The sequence below is a fragment of the Garra rufa genome, chromosome 4, assembly GCF_049309525.1.
Source record: "Garra rufa chromosome 4, GarRuf1.0, whole genome shotgun sequence".
Taxonomy (NCBI): Eukaryota; Metazoa; Chordata; class Actinopteri; order Cypriniformes; family Cyprinidae; genus Garra; species Garra rufa.
Genome location: NC_133364.1, coordinates 6,041,397 through 6,068,521, shown reverse-complemented (window position 1 = coordinate 6,068,521; position 27,125 = coordinate 6,041,397). Strand labels below are relative to the sequence as shown.

General features: G+C 32.8%; 2 protein-coding genes across 2 annotated transcripts in view; both read right to left on the bottom strand.

Moving 5' to 3' along the window:
* Window positions 1-203: 203 nt before the first annotated feature.
* Window positions 204-20,383, bottom strand: LOC141333455 (zinc finger protein 800-like). Its single transcript, XM_073838471.1, has 7 exons — window positions 20,273-20,383; window positions 14,972-15,092; window positions 10,384-10,479; window positions 10,072-10,215; window positions 7,542-8,772; window positions 3,264-3,428; window positions 204-327 (listed from the first exon to the last, which is right to left on the bottom strand). The coding sequence occupies exons 2-7, from the start codon at window positions 15,066-15,068 to the stop codon at window positions 204-206; spliced, it is 1,857 nt and encodes a 618-aa protein (XP_073694572.1). The 5' UTR covers window positions 15,069-15,092; window positions 20,273-20,383.
* Window positions 19,894-27,125, bottom strand: part of LOC141333454 (ataxin-7-like protein 1) — a 27,381-nt gene continuing 20,149 nt past the window's right edge. Inside the window, exons 9-10 of the mRNA XM_073838470.1 lie at window positions 20,273-20,450; window positions 19,894-20,015 (exon numbers count right to left, since the gene is read on the bottom strand). Coding sequence (XP_073694571.1) covers window positions 19,894-20,015; window positions 20,273-20,450 — 300 coding nt within the window. The remainder of the gene's footprint in view (window positions 20,016-20,272; window positions 20,451-27,125) is intronic.

The following is a 27,125-nucleotide window of genomic DNA, read 5'->3' as shown; positions in this document are numbered from 1 at the left end:
CCTACATCAATCCACATTTCTTTCTTTTTACCCAAACCCCACTAAGCTCCAAAACGAAGGCTGCTAATTTACACTGTTGTTGGCACACATCAAACACCTGAAACATTTCACAGAGTCGAGACAGAGAGAACCTCTCGTGAAACACCTCCACATCCCCGCTCTCGACTGGAGAGCCATCGTTAAATTACGCGCAACGAGCGCGGTTACGCACAGCCTTGCGCTTCCGAGAGACACATGCTGCGCAATCTGCCGCCTCCGTGCGCCAAGAGCATCACTCCACAACGTAAAGGAAGACCGTTACACACATCCAAGTGTGATTCTGCCCTCCTGGTGAGTCACAAATGCCACTGAAATTCCCACACTAACCCAGACACTATAGATCACGCAGGAAAGACCCTATCATTATCCATGGATGTTACTTTTAACTTTATATGACCCTAAAAACAACATTTCCCACCCACTCTTAACAGTCCTAATGTTGCTTTTCTGTTCGGTTGTATTTCATACGGCTCTATTCCAATGGCTATTTTCGGGGAAGACCAGTGCGCATTGGTTTCTCTAGCGTGTTCGAATCGAAAGGCATTTGCATATACGATAGTATATGTGCATATGCATAATTAGATTTGTTTCAGCCTAATATTCCACTCGTTTGCACGAATTAATCCCTATATGAGAGCTCGGGTCTTCCCTCTCCTCTGTCGTTATATCAGAGACAGATGGAGTTATTACCCTGGCAGACGCTGTGTGTCCCATTTCTCTTTTTAATTTACACGAATCAGTATGTGTCAAGCAGAACCATCTTCTACTGGAGATCCCATTATATTTCCACCAGGAGAACCTGTCTCATAGGAATTCATGCTCTCATGCTCTCTCTCACAACTGTAGTTGGAAAAAACAAGCGTATGCTTGTTCAAAAAAACATATAGCCGGAGTTTATGGACTGCAATTTGCTCATGAGAGAAAGACGTTTAAAAAAAAAATCACCGCCTATACATTAAGCACGCACGTCTGAATTTCTAAAAGAAATAAACTGTACAATAGTCCATGTGTATGAATCAGCATGCATGCATGCGTGTGCATTTACGCACATTCCTTTGATGCAATGCAATGCAATGATTCACACACTGTCTAATCAACACAGCCTCTGCATTCTCGTTCTTTATAGACATCACGAATGCGCAAGTATTGTCTCATTAAAAGCGCAACTATTGTTTCTGAAACAAAGTGATTTTAAGTGACAGCTGTCATCTAATAAAACACAAGTAAGCTCTACAGAAACAACTGTAACATTCCTTTAGGTTTCACAATAAGCACAATTATCTTTTAGATCACTGACAGTTTTCGAAACATATTCATGAGCAGCATTTCAACCCGTGTTTGCTTTAACAGTATGATACTTGTAGCACAAGAGTACTATTTTAAAGCATACTAACATGGAAGTGCAGTAGATGTGAGATCTTACCTTCTTTCTGCTCTCAGATGCTGGTTTGTGGTGCTGAAATGAACAGCGCATCACCAAAATCCTCCCTGTGAATGTGATTGCTCTCTCACTCACACACTCTCTCTCTCGCTCCCTCTCTTTCGTGCATCACATGCAATCTTAAATGAAACATGCTCTCATTCCAGAAAGAAAATTCTCAGGAACGTTTGCTCAGGATGATTAAGGGAACACCCCCTCTTGTGCACAAAAATAGACGCAGAAGTGCATGAATAAAAGAAAGGGTAAACGCCGGAACGTGAATATTTAGATGCAATAAATAGACTACATACCTCTACAAACTGCATTAAAGCTCATTAACACTGGTTTTGCACGCTAACGCAGGCACATATGACCAAAATATGATGATATCTGGTGTCATCTTACACATCATTTTTTTTATCCTAAACCTCAACGGACAATTAATTGATCAGTTTATTAATTCAGTGAGTCATGCAAACAGCTACTAATAGTTTCTAACACTTTTCAGCGCGTAATGGCACATATTTATCTATTCAACCATTATTTTAGCCATTTTGGATACTCCATCTGTTACTATCCAAGTCAAAATAAATAGAACTTGTATTTCCAAACAGTAAAACAGATTTTGGTGAACGTCAGATTTGGCTGTAATTCACTTGGACAGATTATAAAGTTTATAAATAGTGCACTATTGCCCTCTAGTGGTGTAAAAAACACTTGATCACTCACCAAATTATGACAAGGATTCCCTGCCTATTTAGCACAACCTAAATTATTTACATCACTCTTTGGGTTTTAATCATCTTTAGCCTTTCTATAATTAATAATACATTTAAAAACTCATTTTTTCATGTAAAACTGTATTTTCATTATATGTTATATGTGACCCTGGACCACAAAACTGGTCTTAAGTGCCACATTTTTTGAAACATATTTATATATCATCTAAAAGCTGAATAAATATGTTTTCCATTGGTGTATGTTAGGATAGGACAATATTTGGCTGAGATGCAACTATTTGAAAATGTGCATTCTGAGGGTGCAAAAAATCTAATTATTGAGAAAATCGCCTTTAAAGTTGTCCAAATTAAGTTTTTAGCAATGCATATTAATAATCAAAAATTAAGTTTTGATATATTTACGATAGAAAATTTATAAAGTATCTTCATGGAACATGATCTTAACTTAATATCCTTATGGCTTTTGGCATAAAAAATATATATAATTTTGACCCATACAATGTAATTTTGGCTACTGCTAGAAATATACTCATGCTACTTAAGAGGTTTTTGTGGTCCAGAGTCACATATGATAACATGCATTAAAAAAAAAATATATATATATAAATGCACAGTCATTTTCTCAGTTTATTGTTGGTAAATACATTCATGTTAACAATTCGAAATAAAACTTCTACCAACTTTTATCCGTCAAGCCTCCGGACGGCAAAAAAAAAAAAAAAGAAACTTGGATCTACAGATTTGCACAGTGAATCCTTGAGAAGACCTGTTAACCTTTCTGTAAAATGTTAATAGACAATAAGGAGAGAAATACATAACGTAAAAAGCATTTAAAACTGATAGGAGATGAATTAATTGAAGAACTAAAAAGATCTCATAGAAAGCATTTAACATTTGCCTCCAGTTAAGGACAACTGGCCGTCTTTTTCAAAGGATGTGCTTGTTCAAACATAAAAGATCCCTTTCCCGTAATATAACTGAAGTAGATTTTGAGTTCACGATGTTCCAGTGGTCTTCGGTGTCCACCGTTTTCTCAGTGATAGAAAAAGACATCCAGATCTTACCCCATACGACTGCACTGAATACCAATGAGCCTGATGGGTGTCAATAGCCGCCGTTCAGCTGCCGTCTGCAGGAGTTCAGTGCCCTCTCTCACCAAGAGCATGTGTGCCTTGAAGCTCAACCTGAGGCTAAACCTGCTACATCGGGATCCTTGAACAATCGTCTGGCTGGTTTTGGAGGGAAACGTCAAATCTTATTGATGGCAGCGGGGGAATGGAAAGCATATGTATTTGGTCTTATATCTGAGAGTGGTCAGAACCCCTCATAAATGGTTAATAGGGCGCCGCTGAAAATACTGTACCGTTACATTGACATACATTCTCCTGTGTGGATGATGGAAAAGCTCCTAAAAGCCCAAGCACACATTTCTGAGGGTTTCTTATACCCTACATATGGTTTAAAGTCTGTTTTGTAGTACAGCACTGTTTCCTTTAGTTTTTTAACCATTCGATTTTCTTTGTCACTCTCACTGTCCAGTCTTTCCACAGTCGCTGCAAGTCCAGTTTGCTGTCAGAAGATATCTAATAAAGAGAGATAGGAAGTGATAGAAAGGGATACAAAATAGTATCATAATATTATTAAGGATTTATACACAGTTCTCAAGATGTCTCAACCATGTACCATGGTAATACCATACTATGTACCATATACCATGATATTCTTTGAATTGTTTTGGAGTACCTTGTTAGTTCATGGTCAGTTAAACTGATTTAAACAGCCATTTTATAGTAGGGATGCACCGATAAAAAAAATTCTGGCTTTTAGTAGTAAACCGATAATTACTTTCATGTTATACTAAGTAGCTGATATGCTAAATACTAAATGTTGTAGTATAGACATACTTTTTTATACTATTTGTAAAACAACATAAAAAGTAAAATTAAACATTTTAAATTCTGATATTCATTTAGAGATTTGCTAAAAAAATATATATTTAAAAGTGTTTCAATAAAAATTAAATTCAAATTAAATTATTTTTTAACTATTTACTTTCCCTTATATCACTTTAAATTAGTAAACAAAACAAAAAATCCAAAACTAAAGATTTTATTAAAAGTGTTAAATTATTTTTAAATATTTCCTTTCCCCTCATTTCACTTCAAATTAATAAACTTTAAAGATTTCCAACACTAACAAGTACAATTAAACATTCTCAATTCTACAAGTAAGGAACGAAAACCGATATTCATTTTGAAATATGCTAACGAATTTGTTTAAAAATGTTACTAAATTATTTTTAATTAAAATAATTCTTTCCCATCATCTCACTTTAAGACAGTTAATACACTAAAAAAAATCCAACACTAACAAGTACAATTAAACATTCTCAATTCTACAAGTAAGGAACGAAAACCGATATTCATTTTGAAATATGCTAAATAATTTATTTAAAAATGTTACTAAATTATTTTTAATTTTCTTCTTTCCCATCATCTCACTTTAAGTAAATACACACAAAAAAAAAAAAAATCCAACACTAAAAAGTAAAATTAAACATTCTCAAAATTAAACATTCTCAAAACAGAATGAAAACCGATATTTATTTTGAGATTTGCTAAAGATTATATTTAAAAGTGTTACTCTATTTTTTTTTTCCCCCTCATCTCACTTTAAGTTAATAAACAAAAAAAATCCAACACTATCAAGTATAATTAAACATTCTCAGTTCTACATGTACGGAATGAAAACCGATATTCATTTTGCAATATTCTGAAGAATATATGTAAGAGTGTTGTAAATCATTTTAAATTTTTTCCTTTCCTCTTTTCTCACTTTAAGTTAATAAATGTACAAAATTCCAACACTAAAAAGTACAATTAAAATTTTGAATTCTACAAGTACGCAAAGAAAAAACAATATTTATTTTGCGATTTGCTAAAGATTATATTTAAGTGTGTCATTAAATTTTTAAAAATATTTCCTTTCCATTTATCTCACCTTAAGTTAATACATTTAAAAAATCCAACACCAAAATGTAAAATTAACCATTTTGAATTCTACAAATACGGAAAGAAAAAACTATTTTGAGATTTGCTAAAGATTATATTTAAGAGCGTTATTAAATTAATTTTAAACATTTCCTTCCCTTTTATCTCACTTTAAGTTAATAAAATATAAAATAAAAATCCAACACTAAAATGTAAAATTAAAAATTCTACAAGCAAGGAATGAAAACCAATATTCATTTTGAAATTGGCTAAAGATAACTTTTAACATTGTTATTATTACTGAATTATTATTTAATAAATCTTTAATTTCACCTTATCTTATTTTAAGTTAATCTAAATGTAAAAACACAAAATGTAAAAAATCTATAATAAAAATGATATCGGTCAATAACCGATACGCTACCGATATACTGTGTATACCTAGGAAAAGGTATAAGAGGCTATGAGCCGCTGAATGGTTTTCAGCCACAATGCACACAGACTCTAGTTCATTATCACTTAAGTAACTCTCTGCCACATGTCGACAGGGAGCGGGCGGTAATCCAGCCTTCATGTGTTTTCATGTTACATGTAAATTACTGCAACCTAGGGAAAAACACAAGGACCCAGAGGAACAAGTGAAATGCTAACTGTCAGAGTGACATATGGAGTTTCACCACTGAGGCATTAATGGGGAAAAAAGCAAGTCAAAAAATGGACATAGATACCCAAGGCAACTCTGTCACCCTTATTTGAAGATCAGAGAGCTTTTCTTGTCTCTCCGGTCCTGTGACTGAGCGACGTGATTAATACAACCCGGCTGAGGCGAGCGCTGTTTCCAAGGACACGGGTGAGTTATCTTAATTGCTTCTTAAAGAAGCCCCCCTCACTGCTCAACCGGCAACCCAAGGGCTTTTTAAACCTTGAGGTGAGACCGGGGCGGTCTAATTTCCTGGGCCTTGCTGTGGCATCCATGCTTCATTCTTCCGTGCAGGAAGTCCACCCTGGGATTTCTCTCATTCATTAACAGCAAGGCTGTTGCAGCAATCCGCCAACCAAGCACAATTCCTTTCAGGAAACAGCTGCACACAAACTAGTGAACTGTCTACCTGAACAGCCTTTTAAGGCATCATAAACTCACTCCCAACTAAGCAACAGGATTGAGACTAAAGGCAAGTAGCATAACACTGACTTCGAAGATGTTTTGGCAAAATTGGAAGTCAAAATTGGATGTATCTTTGGCCAAGAAGGCAACTGCAAATTGCATTGATGAGCGAAGTGAAAAGTGGAAGTTGGTGATCAATGCAGGAGAAATGTCAACAATAAACACTAGTAATTTATTCAATATCTTGAAGTACTGAAAATAATACTTTGTTTATGCTATGCATTGCTCCAAAATGTAGTTGTTAACTTAGCAACTTGGTAACGTCCGTAGTTGAGTTTCTCTCAAGCCAACAAAATATGTTCTAAGAACATATTTTACTAACTTTCCCGTTGAGTTAAAAAAACATTTCTGAATGTTTCGGAATGTTACTTTTGAATGTTCTCTGAACATTCCGAACTCTGAAAGTAGTAACATTTAAAGACTGTTAGACATACATCCAACTAAAACTAGGGATGCAAGATATAGTTTTTTGCCGATATCTGATAATGCCGATATTTTTCCAACTCATTTTGACCGACAGCCAATGCCGATACCGATATATTTCCTTTTGTTTGGAAACAACACCAAGTCTATCCTGTGCGGAAATTATAAGCAAATTATTTTTAATTTTGGTTATGCAGCGATCCAAAACAGTAAATCTAATCATCATTCAGGCAAAACTTTGCATCAAAAATAAGCCAAACTGCTAATGTGATCTAATGCTTATCGGCAAGACATATCTGCATCATTTTTCATATCGGACCAATGCCGATATTTACATTTAAAGCCATTATCGGCCGACTCTGATATCGGTGCATCCCTTACTCAAACGTTTCTAGTAGGGCTGCACGATAAATCGCATGCAATATCACATGTACATCTTGTCAGTAAAGCCGGTTCTGTAATCAGTAGTAATCAGTTCTGTAATCATTCAGATAAAGCAGCGTTTACTACACAGAGCTGTTGTTCACTGACAAGCTGTGCAAAACCATGCAGAGGATGTCATCAAGCTTGCGCTTGTCAGTGATCAATGGCTCTGTGTAGTAAATGCTGCTCTATCTGAAAGCACACACGTGATCAACTTAACTTGGGGAGAACCTTGCCAAAAAGTTATGAGGTGACGTTTTAAACAGTAACCTATCCTAGAGGTTTTGATTCCTAGGGCTTGTAACAGAGTTTGCGTAGCATATTGATTCAGATGCACTCACCAAAGCATGACCTTGGATCTTGTTCTGATACCTGCACTTCTGGTTGCGGATTTCAGGTGGCTTCTCTTGTGCAACCCCAGGTACCTTGTCTTTTTAAAGCTCTGCCCACAGATGTTGCACACGTGCAGAGATTTCTCGGTAGCACTCCCTTTTGGGCTAGTAGGCTTTAATTTTTTGTTATGGGTCACTTTGTCATTGTGGCGCTCCTTATTGCCAGTCTTCGAGGTCTTTTTGCCCTTTATGCCAGGAGCTTTTGGAGGCAAGTTCCTGCGTGTCACATATGGCGAAGTGTGGTTGTGATGGAGTTTCACTTCTTCTTGTTGACCTTGATCTCTCGCCTCATCTTTGTTAATCACAACCTCCGCTGGTTTCTTGATGGCGTAGCTCTCCAGCGACTGGGAGATCCTGCTTAGGTAGGAGGACTTCTTCTTGTGTAACTCTGAGAGGTGCCGTAGGACGTCTCTCTTGCGGCGTGTCTTGTAGCGGCAAAGCGGGCAGCAGTAAAACTTGACAAAGAAGTCTGTGCCGTTGTCTGTGTGCAACTCAATGTGTTTCTCCAGATTCTGCACGGAGCTGAAGGTCCGTCTACAGAGCTTGCAGAAGCGTGCCTTAAAGTCAAAGCCTATTGAGAATGCAGCCTTGGATGGGACTTTGTCTTCTTTATGGCTCGGGGAGTCAGAGGAAGAGCTGGGACTAGTGTTGGGATTATCTGGAACTTTACCGTTGGGCATTTTCTTGGAGTCGCCGGTTGTGGAACCGGAGGATGCAATCTTGTGAACAGTACGAAGGTGCCTCCTAAGGTGTCCTGGAACCCTGTACGTCCTATTACAGAGATTGCATTTGCAAGAGGCAAGGTCTTTGTGACCTGCTTCTTCTGGCTCCTCAGGGTCACTATCCTGATGCCCCTTGTTTTCTTCTGCATCATCCTCTCCCTTGCCAATTTTCTCACTCTCATCTTCTTCATCAATGCTATTGTTGTCCTCCTCTTCCAACCGGACTTCCTCCATGTACGTTTCTTGGCTGTTGGAGTGGTAGTGTCTCCAGCCGTCTGTGGTCATGTGGTTATTGGTCCGTGATGAAGGTGGTAAGTCGTCATCTTTGGACAGGTACTGGTACACAGCATTCTGGTTTCCGGCAATGGGCTCCAGATTCAGGACATATTCCTCTTTATCAGAGGGATAGATGGCTTCAAGAAGTTCTTTCATGCTCTTTTTGCCATCTCCAGAAAGGCCTGGAACCGGAAGTAAATCTTAGTTATCACGGTCATCACGGAAAATAGGAATTCCTTTGTTTTTTGATATTCAAAAGTTTATATACACCTTGCAGAATGTGCAAAATGTTAATTATTTTTCCAAAATTAGAGGGATTATACAAAATGCATGTAATGTTTTAGTTAGTACTGACCTGAATAATATATTTCACATAAAATATGTTTACATATAGTTAAGAAATTGTTGAGTTTATAAAAATGTATTATCAAATGTTTGCATACACTTCATTCTTAATTTTGTTTGGTTATGGTTGTTCATGAGTCCCTTGTTAGTCCTGAACAGTTCAACTGCCTGCTGTTCTTCAGAAAAATCCTAAAGGTCCCACAAATTCTTTGGTTTTTCAGCATTTTTGTGTTTTTAAACCCTTTCCAAAAATGACTGTATGATTTTGAGATCCATCTTTTCGCACTGGGGACAACTGAGGGACTTATATGCAACTATTACAAAAGGTTCAAACGCTAATGATTCTCCAAAAGGAAACAATGCATTAAGAGCCGGGGGTGAAAACTTCTGAACAGAATGAAGATGTGTACATTTTTCTTATTTTGCCTAAATATCATATTTTTTCATTTAGTACTGCCCTTTAGAAGCTACAGAAGATGCTTAAATGTTTCCCAGAAGACAAAATAAGTTACATTTACGCCGATCTTCAAATTTCAAAAGTTTTCACCCCTCAGCTCTTAATGCATTGTGTTTCCTTCTTGAGCGTTTCAAGCTTCTGTAAAAGTTGCATAGGAGTCCCTCAGTTGTCCTCAGTGTGAAAAGATAGATCTCAAAATCATATAATCATTACTGGAAAGGGTTCAAATACACAAAAAAGCTGGAAATCCAAAGAATTTGTGGGACCTGAAGGATTTTTCTGAAGACAAGCAGGCAGTCGAACTGTTCAGGACTAACAAGGGACTCTAAACAAAAACACAGCTGTGGATCATTCAACACAGTTAGTATACATAGTTTAACCAATCAAATTCACATATGGAGGTCTTAAAGGCACAGTAGCGCAAATGGTATTTTGTTCATCAGTGAAAGAAATCTTAACTATCAACATAAAGTTGATTCAGGTGAAAAGAAAATGCTAGATAAAGTGCAAGATGTGAGTCTTAAAGGCCCAAATCAGTTTAAGTGGTGAAAATAAACAAAACAGCCAGAATAACAATCACCAGTTCCACTTTATGGCCACACGCCAATGAAAATTCTCAGGGCAAATTCAACAATGGTCCTTTAGAGAATGAAAAGTAGAAATGCATTGCTATACTAACCATCATTTTCAGGCATTCGACTGAAACAGTAAATTTCCTTATGCTTGATTAAATTGGGAAGGCCACGGAAGAGACTGCGGCACAGTTTGCATTCAAAAATCGTATCCACCTCTTTGAGGAGAATGTGTTTCAGCTGTGCAGTACCTGCAAAGAAGCACAAGAGGGCAGTGGTTAGACTTTTTGGGATTCTGTCAACGCTTTGGCAACAGGGCTTAAATTTTACACATACTTTCCGTTTCATTCAAACAGTTTGGGCTACGATCATAAAGAGAGGAAACAGAGGTTAGGTAACATTGTGAACAGACACAGCACCTGTGCAGAAACATTCAATGATCTGATGGATGCCAGATTTGGAGGTGAGCAGCGGCGTTTGGAGCAAAGGAGGATCTCCGGGTTCTGTGGAATGAACTGCAATAAAAAAAAAAACAGTGTATTCATGTATCAATGAATTATTTACAGTATGCATACTACACATTTGAATCATTCTAAAATGACTCACACTAACAGTTTTTCCTTTGCATGACAGAAAACTCAACCAATTATTCACGTACCTCAGCTGCAATGCTGCTTATCTCTCTTATTAACACTTATGACAGACCGTCAGGCTGAATCTCTTTGAATAATCCTCTCCAGACAAACTCATTATACAGAAATGATGATCTGAAGTCTAGTTTGCTGTGCTCACGCCAGTATGTTTTGGATGGCAGATCTCGCCGATATGAGTCATATCCATTCAGAGGTTCAGCTTGTGCTTTCTAAATGAGACTTTATTAAAGTTTGCATTATTGATGGCTGCTGCCTGCGAATGTCTAGATGAGTATTTGCGAAAACGTCTGGCTCTGAAACAAAAGCTTTGATTTAATACACATCTCCATTTCTCCACTGGATAAATCGGATATCTCTTGTGTTTGGGATACGTATGCCAATATTTCAAGGTGGTGATTAATGAAGCTCTAGTTTGTGGAGGCTACTACAGAAAGGACTTTTATTTAGGGATGCACCAAAATGAAAATTCTTGGCTGAAGCCAAAGCCAAACAAAAATACACACATTACAGAAATTGTTTTTTCGTGTATCCCCCCCATGTATATTGATTTAATCTTAAATGTACTTAAGTGTTGAAAGTAAAAGAACAAGTCAATTTTTTTCTCGCAATTGCAAGTTTTTATCAGCCATTTTTGAGAAAAAATGTCTGAATTATCAGTTTATATTGCAATTCTGACTTTATTTCTTACAATTGTGAGTTTATGTCACCCAATTCTGAGAAAAAAAGTCAGAATTGAGTTTTTTTAATCACACAATTCTGGGGGGAAAAAGGCAGAACTTCCTGAAAAGAAGTCAGATTTGTGAGATACAAACTTGCAATTGCGGGAAAACATAATTGCGATATACAAACTCCCATTCGTGAGGAAAATTATATCTCACAATTGCGAGTTTATATCATCAATTTCTGAGAAAAAAAGTCAGAATACTTAGTTTTTTTAATCACGCAATTCTGGGGAAAAGAGCCAGAATTTCCTGAAATGACATCAGAATAGCGAAATACAAACTCACATTTGAGAGAATTGTGAATTTTATCTCGCAATTCTGACTTTTTATCTCTTTTGGAAAGGCTCACAAAAACTTTTGTGATGGAATTCCAAAACCTAACAAAAAAAACAACAAATTTGACAAAAACCTAAGCTAAAATTAAAATGAGAACTAAAAAATTCAGAATATTAAAAAAAAAAAAAAAAATGCTAAGACTACAAAAAATGACAGAATTACATAAATGACTAAACATGAAATAAATTAAATTATAAAACTAAAGTTAATTCAAAATATAAAATTAAAAAATCTAACAAATTACAAAAAAAAAAAATCTAAATTTAACACATTACTAAAACTAAATAAAACAACTAAACCCTAACCCTAACTGAACTAAAATAAAAACAAAAGCTAATCAAAAAATAAAGAGGTGATTTTAATGCAAATGCAAAATCTTTTTGAGCAAACACTTTCTAGATAAAACGCAATACTTTTGTGAGATCATTTTGTATATACAGTTTTGCAAAATTAAGAAAAAAAAAAACTTTTTTCTCACAGTTGGGAGTTTACATCTCGCAATTCTGACTGAGATCCTGACTTCGGACTATTTTGTAGTAAGTTACGAATATACAGTACTTCGGGAAATGTATCGGAGTAAAAGTATACATTTTAATTAGGAAATGTAGTAAAGTGAAAGTAAAAGTAGGCTGAAAAATAAAAACATTAATAAACACTATAATAAGATTTTTTTTATTTGCTAACATAATTTAAATCTAAATCTAATTACATACAATTTACTAGAATGAAAACTATTATAAAAACAAAAACTAATTCAAAATCTAAAAAAAAAAGAAAAATTTGACAAAAACCTAAGATAAAATTTAAATGTGAACAAAAAAATTCAGAATATAAAAAAAAATGCTAAGACTATGAAAAAATGAGAAAAGCACATAAATGACTAAACCTGAAATTTAAAAAAATAATTATAAAACTAAAGTTAATTCAAAATATAAAATAAAAATAAAAATCTAACAAATTACAAAAAAAAAAATCAAAATCTAACAAATTACTAAAACCAAAATGAAAACTGAAAATATAAAAGCCAATTCAAAATATATATATTTTTTAAAACTAATAAACAAAAAGCACATACAACTCACTACAACTAAAATTAAACTAAATGGCAATGGTAAATATCACTATTATTGCTCATACGAACCCTAACCCTTACATTGTCTTTAAAAACTAGAAATGATACAAAAGCGATTATGTAAAATGCCTCTAAAAGAGCATTTTCCATCAACAGAGCTATATGGGAACAGATATCCAGTGGGAGACAATAACTCTTACTACGTGAAGAGGTGACAAATCAATCGTGTGTGAAGATACGGGGCATGAACACAGCTGTGGATAAAGCGGCCAAATCAGGGGGAGATTGATGATGGGGATGTTGGTGAATTTATGGCTGGAGCAGCCAGCAGGGCCCAGTGGTGTGTTTACAGCGGCCCTCAGAGACTCGCCTTATATTGGAGGTGTTTTATGACTGTGTGAGGGAATTTCCTAGAGGAACGGCCGGAAATCTGCCAATGTCAGGACGGCTAGATGAGGAGGTGGGAGTCAACACACACCTACACACACACCGTTTGGATACTGCTGACTGACGTTTGCTGGTTTGATGGTCTGTGCATCAGTTTTCCATAAATCGTTTGGTCTGTACACAAGGCTCCAAATTTTGCACATTTTGCTAGATGATAGAAAAATTGTTTTTGGCTGGTAAATAAAACTTGATTTACTCACTCGCTGGTATTAAATATTTCAGTAATTTCATTGTAAATTGATCAAGAATAAAATATATATCACATATTATACACTTAAAAAATATTACCTTATCAGCAAACTGAAATAAATATGTTTAAGTATTAAAATTACTAAAACTACAACTGGTATATAGTTAAAGCTATATAGAAATATGACAAAACTACTAAAAACTATATAAGAAAAAATTCCAAAACTAAAATAAAAATTAAAAAAGAAAATATGTTTAAAAAAAAAAGCTAATTTAAAAGCTAAAATTAAAGTGAGAACTAAAATGTTCTATTAAAAAAGCTAAAAAAAAAGCTAAAATTTAAATAAGAACTCAGAAATTCAGAATTAAGAATATTGAAAAATGTTAAGTCTAATAAAAATGAAAAATACTAAAACTTAAATGAAAAATTAAATTATAAAAGTTAATTCAAAATATAAAATAAAATGAAAAAAACATCTATATCTATATATACACAATATATATATATGACTAAAAACATAAATAAGCAAAAGCTAAGATAAAAAATTTAATGAGAACAATAAATTCAGAATTCAGATTTTTTTTTTTAATTAAAAATGATATAATTATAAAACCAGTTTAATTATTTTGAATTTACACGTTAATTCAAAATATACAATAAAATATAAGAAATTACTAAAAGCTTTTGTTTTTAAAATTAAAAAAGGGGAAAAAAAGTGCAAATATAAAAAATAAAACGCTTATTAAAATAGCAATAAACACTATAATAGTATATAATCAATACTAATATATCACTGCTAAGATTATACAAGCAAATCAGCTAAATGATATGCAAATTGGAGGGAAAAGGGGAAAAAAGTTTATTTTTCTTTCGTTACAATATATAAAAGTTAGTTTATTCATTCATTTTAGTTTTGCATGCTCAAAATTAATGTTCAAAGCATACAAGAGTTAAATTCATTTCTGCCATTAGTAAAAAAAACAAAGCATGAAAAAGTAAAGAGGAAGTGAAACTGCTACATCCTATTACTTTCAGACAAACCCCAAGCCCCACCCCTGAACCCGCTCATCATCACAGGGGGCGTGGCTTATTGGCCTCCCAGTATCATGGGGCAAAGAGCAGCTCAATCAATGCTTCAGTCACCATCCCCACACAAACACAGCATCATACTACAATTACAAACATCACAGAACATGAGACAAAAAATATAAAGCTTTTCACAAATTGCACTTTTCAGTAAGCTTACATGGAAGTTACTATTTCACACTAGTTAATGTATATTTGTGTAAACCTATCTTCCATTACAGCAAAAGGCTGAGGGGGAGGGGCGTGACCTCTTCTCTTTTAGGGTCACAGACTCTAGTGACCCCTACTGAGTGAAGGACAATAGCAGGCCATGAAGGAATTTGCTGTAATCCTCTAATAGGGAAGGATCAGAGCCGATGGGCCGCTTTTAAAATGCATTTACTCTTGTCCGGATTATGTCCATTCATGTGGACCGTTCACAATGGATCCCATTGGTCAAGACTTCATTTACATGTAGTATTCATTTAAAATTTAATAGACAGGAGAAAAGCGGATGCTTACCTGGCGTCTTGCTCGCATGGTCAGGTCCGGGAACAAAGGCCTCACCTGTGAGCTCATCCGTTTGACAACACTTCTCATTGGCTGGGGTTTCCTCCATCTCGAAAACACCTCAAATGTGTGTCTGTGGAGTAAGAGAGAATAGCAGAGCAATAAATAGGGAGTCTAGATACCCTAACGATATGATATATTGACAAACAGCTTTAAATCCAGCTTAAAAAGGCATTAAAGTACAGTGACCACTGAGAAAGCCATACATTCATTCTGTCATGTCATTTAAAGCAGGCTTTTTTGTACATAGTAATATATACACTGCCACTCAAAACTGTGGGATCAGTAAGATTTTGAATGTTTGTGTGAAATCTCTCATGCTTTTCAAAGTTCCATTTATTTGAATATTATGAAATATTATTGCAATTCAAAATTCAAAAATTTAAATTCAAAATTCCATTCAAAACAGTTTTTTTTTTTTTAAAGAAGCCTTTTCTGCTTATCACGGCTTCATTTATTTGATTAAAAATACAGAAAAAACAGTAATATTGTGAAATATTTTTGCAGTTTAAATAGTAGTTTTCTATTTTAATATACTTTAAAATATAATTTATTTCTGGGGTGTAAAGCTGAATTTTCATCAGTCATTACTCCAGTCTTCAGCATCACATGATCCTTCAGAAATCATTCTCATGTTGATTTATAAATTTAATTATCAATGTTGGAAACAGTTGTGCTGTTTAATATTTTTGGGAATCCTGAGAAATTTTTTTAGGATTCTTTGATGAGTAACAAGTTAAAAAGAACAGTATTTATTCAAAATAGAAATATTTTCCAACAATGTAAATCTATGCTTTCACTTTTTCAAGCATTAATTTCTTTCAAAAAGAGAAACAATACAAATGTACTGAACTGTATATTGTTAGAAAACCCTTCAATTTTAAATAAATTATGTTCTTTTAAACTTTTAATTTATCAAAGAATCCTGAAAAAAGTATCATAAGTTCCAATAAAATATTAAGCAGCACTGTTTTCAACACTGATAATAAATCAGCATATTAGAATAATTACTGAAGGATCATGTGACACTAAATACTGGAGTAAAGATGCTACAAAATTCAGATTTGATCACAGAAATAAAATAGATTTTTAATGCATTTTAAAAGAGAAGAACGTTATTTTACATCGTAATAATATTTCAAATATAAATTTTTTTTCTGTATTTTTGATCAAATAAATGCAGCCTAGATGAGCATAAAAAATGTTTTTTTATATAGTGTTATAGTATTATACTGTTAGGAATTTCTTGTAATCAGTATCTATTAAAACAATACAGTTTTATGAAAGTATATTTATCAAATTATTACATTAAGTAAAACAATTATTTATCAGTTTATGTGCAGTGTCAGACATTGCATCCTTTAAATAAATAAACTGTACCATATTTTCCAGAATATAATAGTTTTTAAACGATAAATAACATGATGTGATAACTAATGCAAAACTTAAAAAAAAAAAAAAAGAAGTTTACATTTTATATCATTTTATATATTTTTTTTAGAATAACTGTAACCATAATACGCTTACATTTAGGGGATTTGTTGTGGAGTGATGGGGAGCTAAAATACACATTTATAGTGTTTATAACCTTTCTAATCATTTAATCAATTTGCTGGTATTTTACGTCATATAATAAAAGAAAAAAAGTTTAAAATCAGATCGAAAATTGTGATCATGGTGATTTTGAGTGAGCATGACTTCTTCAGTTCTTGTCAGTTTCTCACACGAAGCTGTCATATGGCTTCAGAAGACTTGAAATGCAGCAAACAATTAGTAAAGATGTGTTTATGCTGCTCTTTTGGTCATTTTTGCAGCTCAAAAGATCACCCAGATCACCATCCACTCTTACTGTATGAAAAAGAGCAGCATGAACATTCTACTAAACATCTGCATTTGTGATCTACAGAAGAACCAATGTCAAACAGGTTTGGAACGACATGAGGGTGAGTAAATGACAGGATTTTCATTTTTGGGTGAACTATCCCTTTAAACAAGATCTCTAAGTGTCTCCCTCTGCTGGAGTTTGATTGAAAAGCAACTGAAAGCTGAAAGATGTCAAGATGTCAAAGAGGCAATAACGAAGAACTAGCCAGAATCAAGGAGTAAAATGTTAATCATCTGTCACTGAAAAGCCCATATTGATCAACCACTAATCTGAATATTAGTGTTGTTTACAGTTTACTAAAGCTTTTTAAACAATCAGAAGTGACGACAACTCAATTAGCATCTACTTCACAAGCCTTCAGAGCCCGTATTGAAATTATTAACATCCTTAAAAATAAGCTCTGAACGTCTCAACAACATCTGTCAACCTACAAAAATGTTTTTGTGTAAACACTGTCAGATTTTGCTCATTGTTTGGATGATTTGTTTATGGAAACTTTTCTGCCCCCTTGGGTGATTTAAACAAGAAAAAAAAAAATCATTTTAGATTTTATTTATTAAAGAGTACAATAACTTTAAACGGTCTTAAAAATGACTTTTCCTCATTAAAAAAAAAAAAATTGAAATAGATTGAATTTTCTATTGGACCACATATTAACTACTATTGTATAACAGATTTACAGTATTGCACTTCAAACTTGTACCTAAATATATTGAAAAATAAGAAAAAAAAATAAATAATTTTATTTTGTATTTTACCCAAATTTGTAATTTTCTGTAACAAAAATATGTTTCTTGCAACTTAATTTAATATAATATATTATAATATGACCGTTTTTAATGATTATAACGTCACATTAAGCACATTATGAGTCATTATATTACTTGACATCTGCGTATTTAAGTTTTTATTTTTCTTTATTATGAAATTTTAATTGTTTTGTAAACTGTTTTGTTTATAAACAAAAGGTCCAATAAATTAAAAAAAAAAAAAATTGGCTCCATAAGTTTCTTGATTATGACATCACATGAAGCACATTACGAGTCATTACATCACTTTACTTGTTTATTTGCTTACTTTTTATTTTTAGATGTTTTATATCTTTATTATGAAATTCTAAGTGTTGTGTAAACGGCTTTGTTTATAAACAAAAGGTCCAATAAATGCAAAATAATAATAATAATTGGCTTACCACTCATTAAGCATGCTTAAATGTTTTGACATTTTATTATAATATAATAGTTTCATGATTATGACATCACAGAAAGCACATAATGAGTCATTACATGACTTAAACCCTCTTATTTTCTAAAATTTTATTTTTTAGATGTTTTTCATCTTTATTATAAAATTTTAAGCGTCATGTAAATTTTTTGTTTATAAACACAAGGTACAATAAATATTGAAAAAATGGACTTAGCATTTAAGCATACTTAAATATTTTGACATTTTATTATATTATAATATAAAAGTTTCAAGATTATGACGTCACATGAAGCACATTATGAGTCACCGCATCACTTTACACCTGTTTATTTACTTTTTTTTTTTTTTTTTAATGTTTTTCATCTGTATTATGAAATTTTAAGTGTCGTCTAAAATGTTTTGTTTATAAATAAAAAGTCAAATAAATGCCTAAAAAAAGTCACTGGCTTACTTAAATGTTTTGACTTTGTAATACATAATATAAAAGTTTCACCCTCTTATTTTCTAACATTTTATTTTTAGATGTTTTTCATCTTTATTATGAAATTGTAGGTGTTTTGTAAACTGTTTTGTTTATAAACAAAAAAATCACCGGCTTACCATTCGTTAAGCATACTTACATGTTTTGACATTTTAATAAAATATAATATTTAATATAAAAGTTTCATGATTATAACATCACAGGAAGCACATAATGAGTCATCACTTAACATCTGCTCATTTACTAACTTTTTACTTTTAGATTCATCTTTATTATGAAATTGTAAGTGTTTTGTTTATAAACAAATAGTTCAATAAATAAATTAAAAAAACGCATGTATTCCATTCATTAAAAATACTTAAATGTTTTGTCTTTTAATACAACATAGTATAATAATACCAAAATATAATAGATTCATGACTTAAGCACATTTGGAGTCATTACATCACTTAAGATTTAAATATTTAGTAAATTTTTATTTTAGCTGTTTTTCATCTTTATAATGAAATTGAGTGTTGTGTAAACTGTTTTGTTTAGAAACAAAAGTTTCAACAAATACCAAAAAATCAATGGCTTGCCATTCATTAAGCATTCTTGTATGTTTTGACATTTTCATATAAAATAATCTAATATAACAATAGTTCCATAATTAAGACATCACATGAGTGATTACATCACTTTAAATCTGCATATTTACTAACTTGTGAACACATAATGCCCAAAATCTCCTGAAGACTTGCATACTGTTGAGTCCAAGAAAAGTTGTCCTTCATTACTCTACTTAAATTATTACTTTAAAGAATGTGCTCTGTATTAAATGACAATAATTAACACTTTGCTGCAGATCTTAAGCGTGAACACAGCTGACAATCAATCAATCAATCTATAAACAACTGTAGGCTACTCACGTGTCAAACATTTATAATAAATCAGCTCCTGATTGTCGTTTTCATTTAGCATTTGGCTTGTTCCAAAACTACGTAATGAGGACACTCTGAAGTTTAGTTTTACAACTTACTTCTAAAGCACTTATATTCATGTGGAAAACTAGTTTTACACTTTAACTCGTGTGTTTTGGCGCATTACTCCGAGCTTTGTTTGATTAAAGTGTTGTCACGGCATCCAAACTCTGACTTGAGTCAATTTTTAGTATTCATCCACAAACGCTCTTGAAACTAAAGTTGACGCGAACGAACAAGAGACAATTAAGGAAGAACCTCTTACAACGCGTTTGAAAACCACAAAGGGAGATGACGCATGTGAAAAAGCTTAAAAGACGTCACCAAACACGCAAAATGAACTTTACAATCCATCGACACCCGAACAAGCCGAACGTGAGTTTCGAACCGCTGCGCTTTGCTCGTCGTTGCGCGCAGCGCTGGAGAGCCTTGCGCCATTGCGCGCACTCTCCTGCCTCACATAAGCTGAAAATCAGCACCAAACACAAATAATATGGTTAACAACCGTCATGCGAATCTAATCAGCCTTCGAAAGCCTTCGTAATCACACGCGGAATCGAAACCGAGCCCTCTCTTCACCATCCACACACCGAACAACAAAACCAAGACGCCATTTTCTGCAAAACAGCCGCGTTCGGAGAGGAAACGCGACGCTTTTACGTGTTTAAAACGCGTTTCATCAAAGCTTTTGAAGCGTAAACGAAGCCTCTGACTGTTCTTACCGATATAATCCGCGGATTCCCGGAAGATACTTCGACTTTGACTCTCAGAGCTCTTGGATGGTGTGTGACGCCTCCACGCGCATGAATGTGACTCTCCAGCACATGCACGTGCCCGACTGAGCAAACACTGGAGATCTATCTGGGTGCCGTGACCTAGTGCTTCGAGATCTGGGCCGCTCTGAGAGGTTACGTGTTCGAGTCGCGTAAGAGTTGATTCGCGAACTATCACTGAAGACATTTAAACTTTACAAAGATTAACCCAGGACTAATAGGTTTACAGTAAATCACTTTGACCATCATGCAAATGCCAATGCAAATACATTTACGTAACAAAATGTAAAGTTTCTAAAAAAAAAAGGACATTTTTGACAGAAGTTGGTTTTTTTATGAATGCATACGAACTCAAAAAGTTTCTTTATATATTTGTATTAAATCTATTTTTAATCATTATACGTTAATGCATATGCATTTTAAAGTTAACTGAAATAAATTTAAAGTTAATTAAAAAACTGCAGTGTTTATGTACAGTACAGACCAAAAGTGTGGACACACCTTGTCATTCAAATGAATGAGAAAGTGTGTTCAAACTTTTGGTCTGTACTGTATATAAACACTGCAGTTTTTTAATCAACTTTAAATTTATTTCAGTTATTATTATTATTATTATTATTATTATTTGTACGACCATATATATATATATATATATATATATATATATATATATATATATATATTAGTTTTAAGTTATAATAGCCCAATTAAAGTGCATTTTAAAGATTTTAAATACTGATTTTTCTGAAATGTAGGCTATATCTTCCATAAATGTAAGATTTTATGACTGCTATAAAATCTTAGCTAATTAACTAGGCATGTAGTAGGCCTATCGATATTTATAATATTAAGATGTTATTTAGCCTAATAAAACGAACTTTTTTTTATATCAATGATCAATGATCAATATTTAGATGCACATTAATCGGATCCGAAAAAATAAATGAATATAATGTAAACACTGACCTCAGGTGCCTGCGTTGCTAGGAAACCGCCACCCGAGTTCCCGCGCGAAAATTCTTTTATATGAGAACGCGCTTCTCTGTTGTTTATAAACTTATAAACTCCTGCTCGTGCACGTCAAACGCAGGCCGCAAAACTAATGATAGATAGATAGATAGATAGATAGATAGATAGATAGATAGATAGATAGATAGATAGATAGATAGATAGATAGATTTATTATAACTAATAACCTAGATATTAACTATTTATTTATAACTAATAGCGTTGATTTATTATTTTAAGTTTTTTGAACGATAGATATTATATATTTATTATAGGCTAACTAATAGCGTAGATAGATATTAACTATTTATTTATTATATAATAGCGTTGATTTATTATTTTAAGTTTTTTGAACGATAGATAGATAGATAGATAGATAGATAGATAGATAGATAGATAGATAGATATATTATAACTAATAACCTAGATATTAACTATTTATTTATAACTAATAGCTATTTATTTATTACTAATAGCGTTGATTTATTATTTTAAGTTTTTTTGAACGATAGATAGATAGATGATAGATAGATTTATTATAATAGCATAGATATTAACTATTTATTTATTATATAATAGCGTTGATTTATTATTTTAAGTTTTTTGATAGATAGATATTATATATTTATTATAACTAATAGCATTAATTTATTATTTTAAGTTTTTTGAATGATAGATAGATAGATGTATAGATATTATATATCATTATAACTAATAGCGTTAATTTATTATTTTAAGTTTTTTGATAGATAGATAGATATTATATATCATTATAACTAATAGCGTTCATTTATTATTTTAAGTTTTTTGATAGATAGATAGATAGATAGATAGATAGATAGATAGATAGATATTATATATCATTATAACTAATAGCGTTAATTTATTATTTTAAGTTTTTTGATAGATAGATAGATAGATAGATAGATAGATAGATAGATAGATAGATAGATAGATAGATAGATAGATAGATAGATAGATAGATAGATAGATAGATAGATAGATAGATAGATAGATAGATAGATCTCAAATGAAGAACACAAGTCAGCAGGTAAGAAAAATGTATTTCTGTAACAGCTGAAATGCAAAATATCATCAAACCTGAAAATACACATCTATATCATTGAGAACACATGGGCCAACAGGACACAAACTGTATAAAGGACACAGGAGCTCGTCTTAGGAATGAGATAAATGCCTATGAACACCTCTTATGTCAGATTTAGAGAGTCCAGGTATAAAAATAAGGCCTTAGAAATCTTTACAATTGTTATGGCTGGGTCACATCGAAGCACTGAAGGTGTGGCTCTAGAGTACATCTACATTATACGCATCTGTGGACAGGAGATGTGATGTGCTTGGGAATAAGCTTGTGCAGTGTTATGACAAACCATCTAGATAGCAGTGACATTCACTAATAATGGCAAAGTAGTAGTATGCACACATCCAACAATACACATCAGTAGACCAACTGAACAGAATGGAGAACATTACAGAATTAATTCATATCGCTTGACGTGGAAGCAAGAGTGTGTCTTTCACAGAAAACTCTGCGTGTGATTCTGAGTTCAATGTGTAACCGAAAATGTAGCTTACAATATACAGTTATTCAAATTAAAACAATGATGATTGGAATCACACCCCATTTCTTGAAAAATCAGCCATTAAGCTACTTAAAAAAGTTGAATGAATACAGGAATAAAATGCAAACCAAAATAAATAAATAATAACAATACCGAATAAAGAAAAGTAAAATTAAAAACTACGAAACAAATAAAAATTTAATTAAATATAGAAATAAGAATAAGAAATTCAGAATTGCAATTAAAAGGTCCAAAATCTAAATTGTGAGATATAAACTCAGAATTGCAATAATAAAATCAATTGTGATAAAAAAGAAAAAACTGCAAGACATAAATCCAGTTCTCACAATTCTGACAGATATTGACTATAAAAAGTCAGAATTGTAAAAATTGAGACTTCATGTCTTGCAATTTTGACTTTTCTCAAAATTGTGAGAAACAAAATCCAAATGTGAGATATAAACTCAGAATTGCAATTAAAGTCAGAATTGTGAGAATTGAATTTATATCTTGCAACTAAAAAAAAAAAAAAAAAAAAAAAGTCAAAACTACGAGAAATAAATTCAGTTCTCACAATTCTGCCGAATATTGTGAAATACACTCTGAATGTAAAAATTTGTACTTTTTTTCTCAAAACTGGGAGAAATCCGAATTGTGAGACTCAGAATTTCGACTAAAAAGTCAGAATTGTAAAAATAGGCATTTTTTTTATTAAAATTGCGATACAAAATCTAAATTGTGAGATATAAACTTAGAATTGTGAGAATTGAGTTTATATCTCACAATTTTAACTTTCTTTCTCAAAATTGCGAGAAGCAAAATCCGAATTGTGAGACATAAACCCAGAATTGCAAAAAAGTTTAGATGTCACAATTTTGACTTTTTTTCTCAAAATTGTAAGAAACAAAATCTTGTGAGAAACAAAATCTAAATTGTGAGATATAAACTCAGAATTGTGAGAATTGAGTTTTTATCTCGCAATTCTGACTTTATTTCTGAGAATTGCGAAAAACAAAATCTGAATTGTGAAATATAAACTCAGAATTGTGTAAATTGAGATTTCATATCTTGCAAATTTGACTTTTCTTAAAATTGTGAGAAACTGAATCCAAATTGTGAGACATAAAACTCTTGTTTTTGCAATTAGAGTCAGAATTGTGAGAACTGAGAGTTTATATCTTGCAATTTTGACTTTTTTCCTCAAAATTGCGGGAAACTAAATCTAAATTGTGAGATATAAACTCAGAATTGCAATTACAAAGTCAGAATTGTGGTTTTATTTTTTAGAAACAAAGTAAAAATTGCGAGATACAAAATCCAAATTGTGAGATATAAATTCAGAATTCCAATTAAACACTCATAATTGTAAAAATTGCAATTGCAAATCTTGCAAGTTTGACTTTTGTATCAAAATTGCAAAAAAAATCTAAATCTGACTGGGAGATATTAACTCAGAACTGTGAAAATTGTGAGTTTATATCTCGCAATTTTAAGAAAAATCCGAGATATAAAGTCACAATTCTACAATACATAATGCAATTCAAATCATCTTGCAGAATTGCAATTAAAGTCAAGAGTTTATATCTTGCCATTTTTACTTTTTTTTTTTTTCAAAATTCCATGAAACAAAATTCTAATTGTGAGCTATAAACTCAGAATTACGAGATTAAAAGTTGCAATTTTTTTTTCTTAATTCTGTGAAAGAAATAGACTTCCATAATAAAAAAAATAAAAATAAAATAAATACAAATAATTTTAAAAATTAAAAGTAAAATGTAAAAGTACAAAACAAACAAAAAGAAATAAAAATATATAAATAAAAATTGCACTACTATGCCAATGGTGACATTCAATAATTTCTACAAGAGGGACGTGTTTCTGTATAATAATAATAATAATAATACTTCATAGCTTAGTTGCAGTTCAACATTTCCAGTTGATGAACTGTAGTACACAGAGATTTGTGGCACTAGTGGAAAAAAAAAAGAGCCGTAAGGTCAAAAAGGGGTACCATGATTATATCATGACTGTATTACAATTTCATTCTGATTCATTCGGTTCACTTAAGTGGTCCTTCACGCTATTCTGAAAAAATATATATATTATTATGTCAATAATTCCATAGAATAATCTCTAATGATTGACGTGCAATGGGAAAAAGGCAAAACATGTAACCGAACATCTGCATCCAGGCAGTTTTCTTCTTTGTGACGATAAAAAGACCTTGAAACATTACAGCGCCAAATCCACATGGAAGCACTTCACCCATAAAACATGGTGTGGAAGGGATCCGGGGTTGGTTTCTAGCTCTGGTAGCTGACCTACGGACAGTTTCGCATTGGCAGCAAGGCAACACGGTAATAATCAGGGGTAAAGAGCCTTCACAGCAAACACAAGCTGGGTTCACAGAGCGTATTGTCTTTGCACAGTCTGAACAACTATACATAATTATTTCTCCTTAGAAATTCATATAGCAATACTTTTTTAAAATATATAAATAAAAGAGTACTCAAATCCTGAAAAAAAAAAAAAACTAAAAGTGTGAAAAAGGGATCTTTACAGGAGTTCTGGCTTCTTAAAACAGTTCAGACCCATTTGCTGAAAACCTTGAGGCCATCCGAGATGTAGGTGAGTTTTTTCTTCATCAGGTTTGGAGAAATGCTCACCAATGGATGTGAATGGGTGCCGTCAGAACGAGAGTCCAAACGGCTGATAAAAACATCATAATAATTCACAAGTAACCCAAACTACTCCAGTCTTTCAATTAACATCTTGTAGGAAACAAATCAAGTCAAATTAAGACATATTTAACTATCTATAATCCATAATATTAAGGTGCTTTTATCAGCTGTTTAGACTCTAAATCTGACGGCACCCATTCACTGCATGGTATCCATTGGTGAGCAAGTGACATACACTCCTAAAAATAAAGGTGCTTTAAAAGGTTCTTCAAGCGATGCCATAGAAGAACCATTTTCGGTCAAAAGTTCTTTAAAAAACCATCTCTTTCTTACCTTTTTATAATCTGAAGAAGCTTCTTTCGCCAACAAAGAACCTTTTGTGAAGCTGAAAGGTTCTTCAGATGTTAAAGTTTCTTTAAGGAACCATTTAGACAAAAAAGGTTCTTGTATGGCATCGTGAAGCACCTTTGTTTTTAAGAGTGCAATGCTGCATTTCTCCAAACCTGATGAAGAAACAGACTCATCTTCATCTTGGATGTCCTGAGGTACATTTTCAGGAAATTTTCTTTTTCGGGTGAACTATTCCTTTAAATATTAATATTTTTGAGCTAAGACTAAGACCTTCTCAGAGAATAAACGCAAAAATGGATCATAATTGTAAATTAGGACAAATGTCTTAATGCAAAACCAAAATTATCCTGAAAAAAACAACAAAAAGTGCAAAAGAGATCTTTACAGGAGTTGTGGCTCCTAAAAGCAACAGTTCAGACAAATTTGCTGAAAACCTTGAGACCATCCGAGATGTAAATGTTTGTTTCTTCATCAGGTTTGGAGAAAGGCAGCATTGCGTCACTTGCTCACCAATACATGTGAATGGGTGCCGTCAGAATGAGAGTCCAAACGGCTGATAAAAATATCACAGAAATCCACACCAATCCAGTCCATCAGTTCACATCTTGAGAAGACAAAAGCTGTGTGTTTTGAGGAACCAAATCCATTATTAAGACATTTTTCCCTTAATAGAGTCCATAATGAGTCCATATGGTGGTTTTTTTAATTGTTTGGGCTCTCATTTTGATGGCACCCATTCACTGCAGAGGATCCGTTTGGAGGCAAGTGATGAAATGCTAAATTTCTCCAAATCTGATGAAGAAACAAACTCATCTACATCTTGGATGTCCTGAGGAAGAGTACATTTTCAGAAAATGTTCTTTTTCGGATTAACCATTCCTTTAAATACTAGAATTTTTAAGCTATGATGAAGACCTTCTCAGAGAACAAACAAGATAAAATGGATCATAATAGTAAATTATGACAAATGTCTCAATGCAAAACCAAAACGATCTAGAAACCTGTTCAGAAATAGTCATTATTTGGCAACTCTGTGCAATTCTTCGCACTTCACCTTTGATCTCAACATGAAATGCTGTCCAATTGAATATTCAGAGAGACTTTAAAAAAAAAAGCTATCATGGTGACATATTATTGCCATATAATTTATTATAATGCGTAAAAAAAAATTGCAAAATG

Excerpts from the sequence above, each read along its gene's own strand:
- LOC141333455 (XM_073838471.1), bottom strand. The coding sequence starts at position 15,068 with ATGGAGGAAACCCCAGCCAATGAGAAGTGTTGTCAAACGGATGAGCTC. Across the intron at positions 10,216-10,383 it reads CATTGAATGTTTCTGCACAG|GTACTGCACAGCTGAAACAC; the intron begins GTGCTGTGTCTG and ends GCTTCTTTGCAG. Across the intron at positions 8,773-10,071 it reads TCGAATGCCTGAAAATGATG|GCCTTTCTGGAGATGGCAAA; the intron begins GTTAGTATAGCA and ends TTCCGGTTCCAG.